Source organism: Choristoneura fumiferana, chromosome 28, assembly GCF_025370935.1.
Source record: "Choristoneura fumiferana chromosome 28, NRCan_CFum_1, whole genome shotgun sequence".
Lineage (NCBI taxonomy): Eukaryota > Metazoa > Arthropoda > Insecta > Lepidoptera > Tortricidae > Choristoneura > Choristoneura fumiferana.
Genome location: NC_133499.1, coordinates 5,341,066 through 5,360,317, shown reverse-complemented (window position 1 = coordinate 5,360,317; position 19,252 = coordinate 5,341,066). Strand labels below are relative to the sequence as shown.

Genomic DNA, 19,252 nt, shown 5'->3' with positions numbered 1-19,252 from the left:
TTTTTCATCACACTTGCTCGTAAACAGTGTCGTAACATGCAGACTACTTTGCTTGCAACCCCCCAAATAAAACCCTCGACCTTAATGTGCTTGTCATGAAACCCAAGGTCGGGAAGTGAGTCATTGCCCGTACTAATTTTGTTGTCATGAAGCCCAAGGTCGGTAAATGAGTCAATGTCCGTACTAATTTTGTTGTCATGAAGCCCAAGGTCGGTAAATGAGTCAATGTCCGTACTGATGCTGCTGCACGCGCTGGCCCACACGCACACGCACGTCAGGCGCATGCTGCGGGAGGTTGGCGGCCCTACCAAGAGCGCAGCCTAAGGTATCGCCAATATTAGGAACAATTATATTTTTTCTTTTATTATATATAAAATTTTACTCGCAAATGTGATGAAAAACATTGTACGTCGCACGGGCGGTACTAGAATTACGAACATCGACTCATTAAAGCCCTCAGTCTTCGACTTCAGGCTTGTAATAGACTCTCGTTCGTAATTCCTTTTTTACCGCCCTTAAGATACAATGTACTATTACGTAATACTTTACGCTGCTTAAAATTGCTTGTTTTTCTAGTTTTGACGACTATACCAATAACCCGCTCGAACAGTTTAAAAATATACCATTATTTAAGTAAGTACGGGATGATAGGGTTAGAACTTTTCTTACTTTTGCTGTCAAGGGGAAGGGAGTCAAAAACTACTAGTTCTGCCTAAGTAATACTTGAATGACCCCAAAAGAGCAGGAAAATATCGCAGTGAAAACCTACACCTGCGAAGCAATTCGTTGGTGTGCAAGGTGCCAATCAGCACTAGTCCCGCGTAGGAATTACAGCCCAAGCACCCTCAGTGTTAAGAGGAGGCCTGTGTGTCAAAGATGAACACGGTCACACTTACCCATAATATAAGCATCAAAGCCACAGTGAGGCGGGACTGTTCTCCAACTTGCAATATGAGCGATTCGGTCACGTGACCAATCCAATCGATTAGACCCAGCTTTGATAGAGCCTGAAAAAAGATCTTACTTCAATACCTATATACATGTTTTGTTTAAATTATGCTAGAACTAGAGTTTACCCGCGGCTTCGCACGCGTAAACTATTCGATCTGGTAGTTACAATTGAAATTCCTAGATTTTATAAAATTCCCCTGGGAATACCCAAAATTTATATCGTGGTCTTCATTGAGGTTGTGTTGAGAACAACTGTCCAAAATTATTACACAACTAAATTCATGACTCTAAGCCCAGCGGTTGTTATTTCGAGATTTCATCCCTATCCCGTGAGAATATCGGGATAAAAAGTAGCCTATATGTTATGTCAGATATCGCATTAATATTAGTAGGATATTTTAGAAGGTATTTGTACAGTGTCCTGCGCCTTTAGCGCGGTACTCATTGAGCATCGATCAATGTATGGAATTATTAGTCAACTACAATTAATCCTGAATTTTGATTGAAGGGTTGTTCAATGAAACTAAGAGCCCGTTGACAAGATTCATCTGATTATTTAGGGGAACTATGTTTTGTTTGATCCGATTTAATGTCAACAATGATTCAATGCACGCATTCACACAAGCTTACGGTTGCAGGATCCGGCAGTAAAACCGATCCGGCAGTCCACCTGGACCACCCAACCCTGACCCGGATAGGCCCCAAGTCCTGAATATCAGCTAGCACCAGAAGTAATAGAGCACCAAGGGACGCCGGCCAGCCCAGATACAAGCGGCTTAAAGGAAGACATACCTCTATACATATAAGACACGGCCAGCAGCACCTTCCAGCCCAGAGATACACAAGCTAAAGAAATGTGTAGTCGAAACTTTAAAAGACCATACCTTCATGAGGTAATTCCAGCCCGAAAACACGCGGCTGGTCGCGGCTTGTAGGAAACATTAGTCAGAACGTTAAAAGACTTACCTCCATGAGCACGAATAGTGCAGCGAAGAACAGCAGCGTGGACCACTCGACTCTGGCCAGGATCGGCTCCAAGTCCTGGATATCAGCCAGCAGGAGGAGTAGAAGCGCGCCGAGAAGCGCCGTCCAGCCAAGAGATAACCTCTCTGAGGGATAACACATATTTAACCATTTAAAGTGGCAATTCTATCTAGTCGAAAATACAAACTGAGACATGGATGCACAGAAAAACTAGAAAAAGAGACCAGCGCTGTAAAAGACCCGTAAAAGTATACTCCAAAAAAAGCAATCATAATTTGATTGCTTAGTAGCGACATCTCTTGTCTGGGTGAGCGGTTGGTTCCGAAAGAGTGTGACGTCTCTCGATGAGAGCGGAACATAGATGTCGCCTGTGCTGCTGCATAAGTAGCGTAGTAGAAATAAGCAACCTGAGATATGTAGGTATGCATAGGAGAAATTCGTGTCTAGATTCCTGTCTAGCGGTGGTGTAGGGGTTATAGCACGCAGCACGGATTGCTGAGGACCTGGGTTCGATTCCCAGCGCTGGTCTCTTTTTCTGGTTTTTCTGTGCATCCATGTCTCAGTTTGTATTTTCGATATGGTTTCACGGGATACCCGTAAAAGTAACAAATTTGGAGTTGAAATAAAAAATACAAAAAGACTCCAAAAAACCAATCATAGTTCTATCTAGGTCTTTTTACGGTGTAGGTACAATACAACGCTATGACCTCTTTATTCTTTATTTACACATAGTATGCAGTACAGAAAACATAGATTTTTCATGGTAAGCATCACTTCACAGCGATCTCTTCCAGAACCGGAACGGTTCTATTGTGTATATATTGTAGTGTGGCGGTGGTGATAGGTTGAGTTTGTGTCATTTGTTTTACTTATATATTTGACTGGATGGCAAACGAGCAATTGGGTCTCCTGATGGTAAGAGATAACCACCTCCCATAAACACCTGCAATACCCGGGTATTGCAGATAACGTTGCCAACCTAGAGGCCTAAGATGGTATACCTCAAGTGCCAGTAATTTCACCGGCTGTCTTACTCTCCACGCCGAAACACACCAGTGCAAGCACTGCTGCTTCACGGCAGGAGTAGCGAGCAAGATGGTGGTAGCAATCCGGGCGGACCTTGCACAAGGTCCTACCACATGAAAACAAATGTGTGTGTATTCCTACGGTGTTGAGGTGGAACAGCTGCATAGAAGAATATTTGTTACAGTATAAGTAGCTATCAAAGGTCGCGGTAAGCTAAGTAATCTAATACTCACGTAGAACAGGGAAGGCGTGTAGGAAGAAGACGATGACGACGAAAGAGACGCAGATAACTGACTTTATCAGCAACTGCTTGTCTCGTATACGGTACTGCCAACAGAAGAGAGGTCATTTAGTGGCGAGGCACATTGCTGAAGTCACGTGGATGATTTGATGTATTTGGCTGATGTGGCACAACTCAAGCGTGGAAATTATGAGACAGAAACTCAGCGATATTACGCTTCAATGCTGTAATGTGCAAAACAAATGCTGCAAAACTTGTGAGCAAAAATTTGAACAAAATTAAAAAATCAAAAAACCCAACTGCCAAAACTAAAAGGAAGAAATAAGTCCAGTGGTCTACTAGACCCGACCCGACTGTTGAACTTTAAATAAGCTACTTAACAGTTCTAGACCACTAGACTTATTTTCTTCCTTTTAGTTTTGGTAGTTGGGTTTTTTGATTTTTTAAATTTAATGTTTTATTTTACACTTTTTTGATATTTATGTGATAACGGTAGATTAAAAGTATTATAACCTGTACATATTTAGAATGGGCTAATTACTAGCTTTCGTTTGATACCCATATTGTTACAATGCAAAATATTTTTTTTCATTCCCCCGCCATATTTCTTTTCACAGACGCCATATTGAAATATTATATAGCTTATGTCACTCCGACAGTTATGACAAATCCAATGATACCTCATATGTTAAAATCCGTCTAGCCGTTTAGGCTGCAGCGAGGAAAAATAAATGGACATACATACCCACATACATGCATACATACGCTCGAAAAACATAACCCTCCTTCGGGCAGTCGGGTAAATATCTGAACACGCTTCTACGATATTAACAATATAGTAGTGTTCAGATGAATTTGTCAAAATTTATGCACACAAGTTTATAAACTCGACTGTACATTTGCCGAAATTACGTCACGCTTGGAGCGATCGTAGTTTCGGGATTTAAAACTTTTAGACAAATATACATTCATTGTTATCAGCTGGAAGTTGAAGACGTCCACTGTTTTGAACGCCACAATGAACGACAACTCGCCACTTGCATTCACCGATTGCCAACGATTCTCGTGCTGTCGTCAGTCCATCTTCGCTTCGTCTTCTTCCGGCTTACGGGGGATGCATGCTACTTCCAAACGAAGCAACTTTAGGTCTATGGGGGAGGCCAATGTCTAACAGAGGAAGTTTTACGGTTAAAATGCTGATAAGTCTTACTCGTTCATAGAACTTACCTTCTGTTTCATGTGTGCTAAGGTTGAGCAGAACTTTGGGTCGGTCTTCGAACCCCCTCCTCCTGCCTCCCGCTTCAGAAGAGCCGCATTCAATCTCTCAACCTGATGACAAATATTAATTAGTTGTAGTAGAAGTTGTTGCAGTTGTAAAACCAATGGTATCGCCTCTGTAAAGTTCTTAATCATCACTAGGCCAGGGAGCTGTCGCCCCAAATCCAAACTATAATTGTTCCAATCGTTTATTTAACTTTTGACAGCTCGAGTACTAGTTAAAATAGTGATGCCCTGATGCGTTATCGATGATGATAAAACACTACCTTCTTCTCTAGAGCCTTCCTCACGATATCCTCGTCTCTGGAGTAAGATGACAAGGAGCCCGCTGCGCGCCTCCACACGGCGATCTCTTGACGCATTTCTAGAAAATAAGGATATCCATACTATAAACAATCATTTATTGCAGGGTTTCGCAAAGTGGGGTACGCGAACCCCTAGGGGTTCGCCATTCGACGGCAGGGGGTTCGCGACAAGATTTACGTAATGGTGGCGTGATGACTGGCAGGCACGTGCGGCACACATGGTGGCGCGCGCGCGACTGATTTCGTCGTTCAACAGTCAATTTTATTGTTTTCTTCGGGAGGTTAGGGGAGGGGGGGGGGATTTAATTAGTTAAGGGGTTCGCTGTCACCTGGAAACTTGAACAGGGGTACGTGGAGCCGAAAGTTTGAGAAACCCTGATTTATTGAATCTGGTGTTACTTTGCGGAGGTCCATATCAACGAACTAAAAGAATTTCTTTGCTCACCCGCGACCTTATGATAGCTAAGTTTATGCAAAATATACGTGTTCATGCAGTTCCTCCACCTTCACACTGTAAGGACACACACAAATCACACAGACCCATCTATCACCACCTCCACACTACACTGACGCGTTTCGAAACAAACAAACAAACCACAACAACCGTTTTAATTTGTCACTGTAACTCCCTAAGTACCCACCTATATATTTACTCAAACAAAACTACCCACAAAATATTAATACATTTTAATCGTCATATGACACTACCTTGACTTTTTATTTATTTACTGTCAAGGCGTGTTTTTTCGTCTCGATGTTCTAGAATGCATGGAGATAATTAAGTACAAAGTATGGGTTCTATTATTAATGAGCTGGTAAATTTAGTATCATCTCCTTTACTACGGCTTGGGTCTAATTTCAGCAATAACGTTAATAAAACACGCCTTAACAGTAAATAAATAAATCTTGCCGATCCACGGTCTTCGTTCGAGAACTATTCGGCCTCAACGGACATCTGTTCTCCGAACTATAAATCCCGCCCGTCCATTGCCAATCTCAAGGCTCCAATAGAGATCTCGCTCCAGGCATGTGTTATGCCTGGGGACCGAAGTCCGAAGGACGAGCGTCGGTAGTTGTATATATGCGTCCGAGTTGTGAAACTTCGATAGCGCAATGTAGAACACGGTTGGAGTTTCTATATGTGCTCACTAGATGATGCTAGGAGTCGCTACAAAGCCATATAAGTTCCATGATACTAGTAAGTGGGTTTATACGTGTACACACCTTGTATCTCCCTTGGCACATCGTGACGTAGCTTGCTCATGTCTCTGAACATGTAGCGCAGTTGCAAGTATGTTTGTATGCATACCAGGAGTATGCCCAGCCCCATGTGGAGAGTGAACGTTGTGAAGTTTATGTTCTGGAAGAAACGGTCCCATCAAAAACATAAATGTGAAATGAGAGCCAAGCTCGATATTAAGAATAGGCGTCGTTGTTGACTTTGCCGACAAAAGAATTGAGATCTATTTAGGTGTCAAATTGAGTAGAAAATCCTGAAATTTCAGTGACCAGAACATATACAACATTCTGAAATGAATTTGTAATATAACAATTTCTTGTCTCTTGATAAATAAATAAATATCATGAGACACTTAACACCAGTCGACCTAGTCCCAAACTAAGCAAAGCTTGTACTATGGCCTCGAGGCAACGGATAAACATACTTATATAGATAAATACATAGGTACCAAATATCCAAGACCCGAGAGCAAACATTCGTATTATTCATACAAATACATATCAGCCCCGTCCCGGGAACAAACCCGGGACCTCAGGCTTCGTAGTCAGGTTCTCTAACACTTCGCCATCCGGTCATTACTTTGATACTACCACTATCTTTGCTTCTTAATAATAGGTAATATTACATAATATTTCTAAAATTTAAACAGACAATTATTACTTGACTTGGCTAGTTTTTACCAACACACAAATTTTTGAAAAGTGACAGACAAAAATAAAGGCTGTACGTGAAATCCCACAAGGTTAAAAATCAATTCAAAGTTCGATATCTCAACAACTCAATCGATCCATCCGTTTGAGAGTTACGATGCCACAGACAGACAGAAATTGGCGTCAAGCTTATATCACCCCTCATTTTGCGACGGGGATTCAAAATGGCGCGTTCTATGCACTCGTCGTACGTTAACAAAACTTATTTCTTCCAATTTTTTACCTGTAGCAACACTGAAGGATGGCTGGCAATGATGACGTTAGGTGGGTCCCCCACCGGGGTGGCCGCTCCCCCCACGTTGCTGAATATCACCATCGACATCAGGACTGGTACTGGGTTTAGCTGCATCACTTCACATAATCTGAAAGAACATTAATTTAGGCCTGAAGACAGAAAGAATACACGAGATGGCAGAAGAGGTCCGTTTGACGTATAAAGAACGAAAAAAACGGTATCCCTTTCATTACTCATATTTCATTTGCCATAATGGTCACTTGCCATAACCTTCACTTATCCTAGTTCTTATATTGCCATCCCGCTGACGCTAATATTATTTAATACAAGAGTGAGAGGGACGGTACGATATGAACTTCGAATTTAGATTTTCGTAGTAGCCCCCCAGGATTTGTATCGGAGCAAATACCTTAGGACCTTTTTGGGCGATGGCACCATGGATATACCAGTTCAAATTTAAGACCTTCCGCTTTAAGCGAAACTTTTTTCCACGCACGTCCAAAATATGGAACCAGCTTCCTGGTACATCATTCCCGTAGCAAACGGTACAACTTAGGTATCGTTAAAAAACGAGCCTATCAGTCTCAAAGGGCCGGCAACGCACCTGTGATAACCCTCGTGTTGCGGGTGTCCATGGGCAGCGGTGATTGCTTCCCACCAGGTGACCCGCATGCTCGTTTCCCCCTCTTACATAACAAAAAATACAAAGTGACAGCGCCAAGGTAGTAAAGTGTGTTCACATTCTTAATCTGGACCGTACGTCTTCCGGCTGATAGCAATAATGATGTTCTTCTTCTTCTCTTTCATAATATGGCTTTTCTCTCTTAATTAAGACAATTTCGCCAATGTCAAAGTAAACACTCTTTGAGAGGGACGTTGTACGGTGATTGTAGTTTTTGCAACTTGATAGTAAAATTCCAGAAACCACCTGGAGACAACTTGCACATTAAAAAATGTCAGACACGAGAGCATATAGAATTTTGTGATCACTGTTCACTTTTAAGGTTAATCGCCGCATAAAACACTATCAAAATTATACTTCAACCAGCCAAAGAAACAGAAATAGCAAAATTAGATATTGTCTACATCCGCCATGTTCGAATGCTACAAATCGAATCTCAATGATGATGTTGATGATATACCTTATAGTGACAGGTGTCATGAGCAACACGGTGGTGACGTTGTCCAGGAATGTGGAGAATACGGCAGTGAAGAGGCAGAGACAGTTGATGAGTGGCCAGGTGCGACCGCCGGTCACCTGGAATTGGAAACTCATGTCTATATAAGTTTCTGTTATAAAAAAAACCGGCCAAGTGCGAGTCGGACTCGCGCACCGAGGGTTCCGTATAAATATTTTTATTATAATTATGATGTAACTAAATATGCCCTCACCTCAAAAGCCAGTAGCGCCAGATAATCCAGCAGCCCCGTCTGCGCCAATATGGCGACGAGTAGCATCATACTGAGCAGTAGCAGCAGCGTTTCCACGTCCAGCCAGGACACCAGCTCCGGGAGCGAGGGTCGGGAGCCGGTGAGCGCCAGCACCCCCACTGAGAGCGAGGAGGAGAGGAGAGCTGCGATGGTTCGGTTTACTATCTGAATGGAGAAATCTCGAATGGAGACTGCAGATAGGCAAGAGCAGCAGGATGTCCACCAACGATGGACGGAAGACCTGGTTGAAGCCGCGGGTTCACGGTGACTGCAGGTCGCTTCCAACCGAAGCAACTAGAGGTCTCTGGGGGAGGTCTATATCCAACAGTGGACGTCCTTCAGCTTATATGTTGACGATGAGGATCTTTTAAGGTATAAAAGTTATACCTGGGCGAACGAGCTTAGCTCATGCTTAAACCCCCATGCTAGATCGAAAACCCCCACATAGCAAATTTCATTGAAATCGTTACAGCCGTTCCTGAGATTCCCGAAATATATAAATATACAAGAATTCCTCGTTTACAGGTATTAGATTTAATTATTACCTCAAATATAATCAGGACATACAGTATGAAGAGCAACATTGAAGCGTAAATGAGTCCATGTTTCTCATTTAATGGACTCAGCAAATAGCTGACTGTGAGAGGCACCGTCGAGTTGCCTGTACTCTTCATCAGGAGAGTAAAAGTACCTGTAATAAAAAAAACTTACTAAAACTAAAAAGGAATAAGTTACTGATAAAAAGATACTTTTTGTTGACTGTACTTGCATCGTCATTTAAACTGCATATCAGTACCAAATTTCATGCCGGTACTAACTATTAACCATTGAGGAGTTCCCTCCTGCGGATACGATCCTGGCAGGACCACCAAGATGTCACTACCTGATTATTATATTGTTACCAAATTTGACCGCTGGAAGTGGGTCAAATTTAGCTTCCAAGCTTTGACCCAAATAAATAAACAAATGAATAAATAAACAGGGCAAACTAAAGAAGAGCTTGTAAAAATAAGTCTAGTAGTCTAGAACTGTGTTCCCACATTAACGAACACAGAACTTTTTTACGCTCCATCAACTCCGTAGCGCCACCGGATCGCCTCACTCGCGAGGTTGCCACGCTCAGTGTCGCTCAGACGGCGAGTGGACCACTCGGTGACAGCCCGCTGCTCGCCGCCATAGTAACTACTAGGAAATTCGTGGACAACGCGAGGTCCACTCGTTGTCAACGCGGCGTCCACCCGTGGATCACCTGTCGACAACGAGTGAACGCCGAAAGTCGAAGCGGTGCTGGTCGTCTGCCGGGTGGCTCTAATGAGCTGTTACCTATAATCGCCAGCTACAGACGTAGTGTCATATCCCGAGGGTTTTTATTATCATCTCTGTATGGACTGTCCGAGAAAGTGTTAAGTAGCTTAAACTTCAATAGTCGGGACCCATTATTGTTAATTTTTGAGCCAGCACGACTTTAAATTGATCCATTCAACAATATTTTATGTGTGATGTTATCTATGTATGTGCTATTAAACTTACCATTTGCTCCTTTGTTTTCGTCTTCAACATCAGACTCATTCTGTAGCCTAGATGACTCTTCAAGCACCAAAGTTTTAGAGTCCGTGGCACTTGCAGCAAAGTCTATGACGTCGTCAGACGGGAGCCTTACCGACCAGAACGGTGAGCTCTGCAATGTTACAAGGAATTTGTCTGAGGGCTGGTAAATTATTACAACTGGTTTTAGGTAAAAAAAATACATTTTTAACAAAAACGTATTTTATGTATGTCTGGATATTACAATTTTGTAAGGGGCTCTGCTAACACTGAATATTCATTGATACATACAAATTTGCACTCTCGGTACACGAGTCAGGCTAAACAGGCTAACTGTTGTTGGCGACTGCTTGGGACAAAGCCTCCTTGTCCATTATCTATGTTCATTTTGTTATTTATAAGTCTCATAATTTAAACTAATTGCAATCCGATTGGCTGGGAATAAGAAGTCAGTTGCTTAGTCAGATTGATTGGACCAATTTTATATCCTTTGATTGCTAATATTAGGTACAGCTCAAAACCATCGTAAACTCATGTTTTTATTTAAATCGTCAGCATTGTAAATATTTTTCGTGAAACCATTTTTAATGCGGGCTAAACCACGCACGGGTTAAGGCTATAGGGCCCCACTGAAAAACAGCGTTGCGGCTTGCCGCAACATTATGCTGAGTGGGCCCCAATTTATATTATTCGAAGTTTTTTTATTATTATTTCTTCCTAACGTGTTTTTTCTGTGTATCGAATATGTGTAAATAAATGTCTCTCTCTCTCTCTCTCTATAGTGTAAAAGGTAGGTAGGTAGGTAGGTAGGCTTGATCGCCCTGGTACTTAAATTATAATATCCATACGTCAATTTTCATATCCTCAAAGAATTTTCCTACCTACTCTTGTTTCAAGTTATTCGACCTCAGATGTTATCCTACCTCTTCAATCAAAGTACCTATCATGTTAAATGACACTTTTGAGGACTGAAATCTGGTCCAGTCCAGATAAAACTAGATTAAACCACTTGGGAACAGCACTTGAGATTGTGGATGAATTGTGATAAACATAGCAAGGACCTTGAGCAGGGTCCGTCCGTATTGTTACCACATCACATAGGGTCTACTCTAGCCGACGCGGTTTGCACGGGTGGCCGCCTGTTGAACAACAGTACGAGCAGCGATAACTGCGCGCGTCGCGTGCGCAGGATTGTACCTACCTGCACCCGCCAGCAGGATGCGCCCGCGATGCACCCGCGACGGCTAGCGCAGGCCCTTAGGTAGTGGCTGAGGGGGGATACTACGAAATTCGAAAATCGAAGTTCGTATCGCACCGTCCTTTTCACTTTTTTATGATATAAGCGGGATGGCAAGATGCGAAGTTCGAACTTTGCACTTCGTAGTACGTATTCATTCAAACTAATCAAACTAGATGTTGAAATTATCACCGCGGCCTATAAACGTCCCACTAGCACAGGCCTCCTGCCAGAATGAAAAGGCTTGGGCTATATTTCCGACGGGTGTACTTCCCTTCTAAAATACTCCAGATTAATTTTACTTAGACATCTTGTACCTTGTTGTTGTCGGAATTTTTTTACGGGTTCGAATCAGAAATGAGGAGATACCTAGAAGAACGAGGGTCAAACACATAGCCAAGCGGATTAACTCGTTGAAGTGGCAATGGGCAGGACATATAGCACGGAGAACAGATGGCCGTTGGGGCCGAAAAGTTCTCGAATTAAGAACGCAGCAAGTGCGTAGGGCGTCCACGAACGAGATGAGCAGATGACCTGGCCAAAGCCGCGGGTTTATGGTGGATGCAGGCTGCTTCAAACTGAAGCAACTGGAACTGGAGCTATATGGGGGAGGCCTAAGACCATTAGTGGGCGTCTTACGACTGGTATGACGATGATTAGACCTTGTACACACACTAATAAGTTAACTACCTCAGTGTGGTTCCCGTTTTTTCTCTGCAACCAAACCAACAGCTGGTGGTCACTTCCGTTGCCAATGGACTGGTCGAAGGGTCCCGTCAGCGTGACCTTCAAGGTGACCCTTTCTGTTGGGGAGTTCAGGTTATATTCTGAAAAGAGAAAGGAAACCCAGTCAAATTACCTACAGGTGTGTGATTTCCTAATGCCTTGATCACGCGTACCAAGCAAACGGGCGAGTACTCGATGCATATAAACATAGCGCCGAGTGCTCGTCCGAACGAAGCGGCGAGACAGTAGCTCGGCTCCCGTTCTATCTACTAGGCCGAGTGTCCTTCCTCGCTTAAAAGAATGACTCCTCATATTATTATATCATGCGGGGTCAGATGAACTGTTTGGATTGTTGCCTACAGCATACAGCTAGATTTTACTACCGTACTTTACGTATTTAACCGTCAATCATCCTTTTCACTTTGATGGTTGGAAATCTAGCACGGACGGTCTTTTCTACGTACGAAAAAAATATGAAACCCGCTTATTGGAATAGCATTTTCGGAGCAGCACAACTCAGAGATCTTAAAAAAATCAAAAACTCGACGACTTAAGGAAAATTTCACAATTTCTATTTATTTTTTCGAAAATTGTACCTTATTTATTGTTTAGACTAAGCAAATATAACCTAACCTAACCTAACCAACAAAAAGCTGGAAAACCCCCACTTTGTCACTTCAAAGCTCAATATCTCAAAAGCGGCTAAACCGATTTTAATGAAACATGTCTAAGAACCATCGCTAGAAAACCTGATTAAAAAAAAACCGCATTCAAATCGGTCTACCCGTTTAAGAGCTACGGTGCCATGGACAGACACACACAGACACACGTAGCGGTCAAACTTATAACGAGGGGTGTTTTTGTGTTGGGGGTTAAAAAGAAAAAAAAAACACAGTCGGGACCCATTCAAAATAGTGACCAGCTCTAGAATTTTCGGTAAAAAATCACGACACCGATCATCTGCTGTAGAGGACATTTAATAGAAAAAAATGACAGGATATTCAAACCTTTGACCTCTCCAGCCTGCACTGCAGTGTGCAGCACCACGTCAGTTCTCTCCCTGTTGAGAAGCAGTGCCACTGTCAGGAACAACCATCCCGCTACCAGGATGCTTAGCTTCAAGACGTGGAGAGTGCGATCAATCTGCGGAAAATTCAGTCTAAGTACATTTTGGCAAAATTACGCCAGTGAATTTCGTCGAGGTTACGCCTGCAATGCTGTTTTTAACCCCCGACGCAAAAAGAGGGGTGTTATAAGTTTGACCGCTATGTGTGATTGTGTTTCTGTCTGTGGCACTGTAGCTCTTAAACGGGTGGACCGATTTGAATGCGGTTTTATTTAAATCAGGGTTTCAAGCGATGGTTCTTAGACATGTTTCATCAAAAACGTTTAAAGTCGGGGGTTTTCCAACTTTTTGTCGGTTATTTAGAATTTACGCCACCAAAGGAGAGTGGGGGATCTTCGCTAAGATTTTGATGAGATGGGGGACGGGGGACGGGGGGGGGGTCTGGAGAGTAATTACGTCAGCAACATTAATAAAAAAAAGTAAATTGTATTAGGTACAGGTAAGAAAAGTATTTGTATTAGGTAGTTTCTATATATCTTAATGGATGTCTGGAAGAGATCGCTTCTAAACGATAAGACCGTCTATTGTCTACCCCGCATTTTGTCTGTGTACGTTATTTTATTGTACCTACCTACTGATTTGTGCTCTAAATCTTGCTACTGAATGTTGCTCATTAAGAAATATTTGTATCGTGTTGTATTGTACTACTAGGTTTACCTGCTTCTTTCGAACTGATCTGACTTTCTTGACTTCTTTGGTGTGCAAGGGTTCCGTCGACCTGGAAATAAATAGTATCAAGTTAGATATTTCAAAGAATAACAATTCTGATATTACTTGTATCATTGAAGACGCTCGCTGCGTTCCAAATGTAAGAAACTGCTTAAAATAAGTTTTTGTGAAAATTTCAGTAGGTATACCTAATTATGACACGCGGTAGTGTGTCAAGCCAAGTTCTAGCTAACAGAACAGGCGAGCAGCACCGTGTGTAATTTTACCCGAACCATTTGGAGCCACTTTTGACCCCTTCATAACTCAAAAACTATTTCACATAAACATGTCAAATTTGGCTCATTTATTGAGATGTGCTCCAAATTTTATAAACACACCTCACACCTCAAACGGTTATTTAGATATTAACATTCAAAAATCGTCATTTTTATCACTGACTCACCTATACCTCAAAACTCATACCCAGTCTCAGATGATGTAGAAAGTTCAAATTTGTCATCCAGATAGGCAATTGGATGAATACAAAGGAATGAATCAGAAACTAGTAAATTTGTATCATTTTACTTATTATAATTTTTAATTTAAATTATTTCTGTACAAAAAGTAATTATATCCCATCATAACAGAAATGTGAAATGAGAGCCAAGTTCAATATTATGATAAATGCCTTGATTGTTGACTTTCACGACAAAAGAAGTGAGATCAAAATGGATGCCAAGTGCCAAGGTACCAAGTTCAATGGTCAGTCCCGAAATTTATTTATAACAATATAAAATATTTTATAACAACTTAAAATATCATTTCTTCTTATAACTTAGGATAATATATTGAATCCTAAGGTCGGGCTGGGCTAGTTTTTTTCATATACGAATTATATTATAGCCTTCGCAAGTTTCAAAACTGTAAGTTCTTATTTTATTCTTCCGAAAATTAATAACAAAACATATAATATATATAAATGAGAATATAAAACAAAGCATTTGTTATAAAATATTTTATATTGTTAAGTAAATAAATTTCAGGACTGACCATTGAACTTAGCACCTTGGCACTTGGCACCCACTTAAATCTCACTTCTTTTGTCTTGAAAGTCAACAATCAAGGCATATATCATAAAATTGAACTTGGCTCTCATATCAAATTTATGTTTTGATGGGACTGGGATCAAATAAGTCTCTGTGATAAGTCTTTTTTTACATACGAGAACATTGCAATACATACGAACATTATACGAACAGTGTAAATTAATAGCTTTTAATATTTTATTTCATTTAATAATTTACTCACTTATCACCTTTTGCAGGCGCATCATTCTTTTCAACTTGATCTTTACTCTTGCTGATTTCTTTAGGCGTTTTGTTGAATATACTTCTATGTACCTCATGATCTGTCTCCTCCAGTTTTCCTGAAATTTTATGATTTTCTTTTATTCAATAAAAAAATCTAAAATCCCGACTGCCTTTAAAACTAAAAGGAAGAAAATAAGTCTAGTGATGTAGAACTCTGTCAAGTAGCTAATATAAAGTTCAACAGTCCCATACCAAAAAAATTTGAGCTGCTCACGATTTGAATCGGTCCCGACTGTTGAACATTCAATTAGCTACTTGACAGAGTATATATATAAATAAATCACAGCGAAATTGGTTATGAAAAGGTTCCACCCTGGTACGTGATTAAATTTCCTTGACTGTCCATCTTGGTCATTCTTCAGGCGTTTCAGCCGTCTCATTTTTGTGGACACTTTTGTGTAAAAATGGCCTAAGATCCTGATAGAGTTTATATTTCTAGAGTAATTCAGTTCAGGAACTCTTAACAAATAATCGAAAACGACTTTAAAAACTACAGCCAATTCGTAGAAAATGTGACCAGGAAAAAGAAGCGGTTGAATCGCTCGAATAATGCAACTCATCTGTGAGTCTACATAAAATAAAACTTCTCACCATGCTGCTGCTCATAAAGTTGCTTGAACGGCGCCAACGAGGGATCAAACTTGATCTCATCCGGCAGATCCACCCACACCTCCAAGCTCCCAGGAGTCAGGTCGCTGCAGGACACCATGGAATACACACTACTGTATACACTGCGTTTGTCCAACCCTTCATTTTTCCTGAACTTGGCGAACAGTTCTGTCATAATGGCATTTTATTTCCGATTGGCTTCTAGGGAATAATAGATGTTATATTGTGCCCAATGGCTGCTACATAAATAAGATACAGGAATGGGGCAAGAATGGATCCTTGAGGCACTCCCATTTCGACCACAGATCCCTCCGATACCGTTCCGTTAATCGCTACCTTTTGCTTTCTTTGTGTAAGGTAAGATTTGATGAGTTCTAAAGCGAGGCCACGAATGCCATAATATTGTTATTTGTATTCTATATATTCTGTTGTTGTACCTTTTATATATAATAAACTATTATTATTATTATTACTATATTATATTGTATTACCATCAGATTTACATAAGTATGCCAATTTTTTACTCAATCTAACTACTGGAATTGGGTCAAAATTCAGTTGCAGACCTTTACTTCATGTTTAAAATTATTTAAAGGTTTTTTATTTTTTTCATAAAATTTTAGCAAAGCGACTTAGCTCGTTGAAGTGGTAATTGGCAGGCTACATAACGCGGAAAACAGATGCTAGTTGGGGCCGAAAAGTGCTCGAATAGAGACCGCGGATCGGCAAGCGCAGCGTAGGACGTCCACCAACGATATGGACGGATGATTCGGTTAAAGCCGGGTTCACGGTGGATGCAGGCATCTAACCTAAGCAACAAGACGACGATTTTGACGACCGGATGGCCAAGGGGTTAGAGAACCTGACTACGAAGCTTGAGGTCCCGGCCGGGGCAGATGTTTGTATGAATAATGCGAACGTTTACTTTCGGGTCTTGGATGTTTAATTTGTTTTTAAGTACCTATTTATTTATCTATACCGGATGTGGTCTGAAATATGCCGGGCAAATAATTAAAACATAGATCGTACTCGTCAAACTGAACAACATTATTTCAGCGACTTTTCAAAATAATGGAGTCTTTAGATTTTCCTTTTTTCATACAAACAAATACCGCTATCAATGTACGCTGACGTCGCCTGTCACGCTACAAAACAACCATTTTGCTTTACATTTGCTTCTTCGAATAAACTTTAAAGTGTAATAAAAATATTACTAATTATTTTTAAAAGTCGCTGAACTAATGTTGTTCATTTTGACGAGTATGATATGTTTGCAGGTGGTAGGACCTTGTGCAAGGTCCGCCCGGATTGCTACCACCATCTTGCTCGCTAATCCTGCCGTGAAACAGCTGTGCTTGCACTGTTGTGTTTCGGCGTGGAGAGTAAGACAACCGGTGAAATTACTGGCACTTGAGGTATCCCATCTTAGGTCTCTAGGTTGGCAACGCATCTTCAATCCCCCTGGTGTTGCAGGTGTCTATGGGCGGTGGTGATCTCTTATCATCAGGAGACCCACTTGCTTGTTTGCCATCCAGTTGAATAAAAAAAAATGTTTTAATTATTTGCTCATATTACAAGCCACACCCGGTATAAGTATGTTTATTCGTTGCCTAGTATCCATAGTACAAGCTTTGCTTAGTTTGGGACTAGGTTAATTGCTGTCAAGTGTCCCATGATTTATTTTGGAGGTCTATGGGGTAGGTCCATGTCTAACAGTGGACGTCCACGGCCGATGATGATGACCAGGGATGTTACGGAGCTGCGATTCCGTTTCCGTTAAGTCGGAACTTTCTATCCGTTTCGGTTCCGGATCCGTTCTTTTTGAAACGGAAGTTATATCGGATTTTAATGCTTACCGCGGCGACTGGACATGAACGGCGTACATCAAAAACAAAGAGTAGGCTAATTTATGTAACGTTTCTGGCACTGGCGATCATAATCTAATGAGAGTTTTTATATGCGAAAACTATCATTTGATTGTGTTCGCGAGTGTTAGAAACGTAACGCAATAGTCCCCTCAGGTTTAGTAGACCTACCCTTAGGGTGTTACCAGACCAATCGATCGACGTCGATCGAAGTTGATCGACTGGTCTGGTAGGAACAATCGATCGACGTCGACCAATCGATTCTACCATCGATCGAAGTCGATCGACTGGTCTGGTAGGAACAATCGATCGACGGATACCGGTTGACGTCGATCGATTTATAAATAGATCGATTATCGATCGACGTCGATCGACTGGTCTGGTAGGAACAATCGATCGACGTCGACCAATCGGTTCTACCATCGATCGATTATCGATCGACGGCATCGATCGACTGGTCTGGTAGGAACAATCGATCGACGTCGACCAATCGGTTCTACCATCGATCGATGCCGTCGATCGATGATCGATCGATTGGTCTGGTAACACCCTTAACATCTCGTCCACCTATCACTCAGGCTCCGACTCTGGTTCCGGTTCCGTTTTTGGTTCCGATTCCGTTTCTGGTTCCGCTAAATGAAATTGAAAATATCCGGTTCCGATAAAACCACATCCGTTACCACATCCCTGATTGACAACCTTGATATGGATATTGCTTACTAGCAATGAAATCATTGTCATGCAGCTGGCAGTGTTTGGCTTACACTTGTTATTGCTACTACGTGCGCTGTTGGCGCACGTCTGTGTAGTGATGTGCAATAATATTGTAACTCATCGATAGATGCAAAATCATTGTAAATCTCCCTGTGTCTGTGTACCATTAGCCAAATAAGTGGTCTACCAATGCTTAAACAAGTTCCTATCAAATGAATATGTCGCTAAAGTCGAACTTTCAAGTTGACAGATATGTCTATTGGCATTGTTGTTTTGTGTGTGACATGCAAACGATTATCAGCTTTAGTGTGGTAGACCTCATATTTGGCTGATGATACCTGTTTTTAACCCCCGACGCAAAAGAAGGGGTGTTATAAGTTTGACCACTATGTGTCTGTATGTCTGTCTGTGGCACCGCAGCTCTTAAACGGGTGGACCGATTTGAATGCGGTTTTTTTAATTTGAAAGCATATTTTCTAACGATAGTTATTAGACGTTTTATCAAAATCGGTTCAGCCGTTTTTGAGATATTGAACTTTGAAGTGACAAAGTCGAGGGTTTTCCAACTTTTTGTTGGTTAGGTTATCTGTATCGCTTACTATTTGTGGTGTACAATGAAGAGTCATTGTATTGTATGTATTTGTCATTTTTGACCAATTTTTTGATATATTTTTTTAATTGTTAATTCCTCATACACACATCCCAATCACGCTAAACAACAACACAATAGAACCGGGCACAAAATTTAAATATTTGGGTAGTTTGATTAAATACAACGAATAGCTATGGCTAAAAGAGCTTTCAATAACAAGAAGCATCTACTCAAAGCCAAAATATCCACAAAAGCTAAAAAAACGTCTTACAAAAGTGTACATCTGGAGCATTGCATTATACGGAAGTGAGACGTTGACAATGACTCAAAGAGACAGAGAAAGAGAGAGCCTTTGAGATGTGGTGTTGGAGGAGAACGGAAAGGATTAGCTGGACAGAACGGAAAACCAATGAAGAAGT

General features: G+C 41.3%; 1 protein-coding gene across 3 annotated transcripts in view; it reads right to left on the bottom strand.

The window, feature by feature from the left end:
• Window positions 1-19,252, bottom strand: part of LOC141443925 (P protein-like) — a 44,168-nt gene that overhangs the window by 1,788 nt on the left and 23,128 nt on the right. Inside the window, exons 3-18 of one of the 3 annotated variants that reach the window (XM_074109325.1) lie at window positions 15,645-15,748; window positions 14,992-15,109; window positions 13,693-13,753; window positions 12,917-13,052; window positions 11,874-12,010; window positions 9,932-10,079; window positions 8,947-9,092; window positions 8,363-8,566; window positions 8,113-8,228; window positions 6,959-7,097; window positions 6,010-6,145; window positions 4,747-4,844; window positions 4,430-4,531; window positions 3,195-3,288; window positions 1,918-2,060; window positions 897-1,007 (exon numbers count right to left, since the gene is read on the bottom strand). In XM_074109325.1, the coding sequence (XP_073965426.1) occupies window positions 897-1,007; window positions 1,918-2,060; window positions 3,195-3,288; window positions 4,430-4,531; window positions 4,747-4,844; window positions 6,010-6,145; window positions 6,959-7,097; window positions 8,113-8,228; window positions 8,363-8,566; window positions 8,947-9,092; window positions 9,932-10,079; window positions 11,874-12,010; window positions 12,917-13,052; window positions 13,693-13,753; window positions 14,992-15,109; window positions 15,645-15,748 (1,993 nt within the window). Of the gene's footprint in view, window positions 1-896; window positions 1,008-1,917; window positions 2,061-3,194; window positions 3,289-4,429; window positions 4,532-4,746; window positions 4,845-6,009; window positions 6,146-6,958; window positions 7,098-8,112; window positions 8,229-8,362; window positions 8,567-8,946; window positions 9,093-9,931; window positions 10,080-11,873; window positions 12,011-12,916; window positions 13,053-13,692; window positions 13,754-14,991; window positions 15,110-15,644; window positions 15,864-19,252 lie in introns of all 3 variants that reach the window. The other 2 variants (XM_074109326.1, XM_074109327.1) reach the window with 2 other exon arrangements.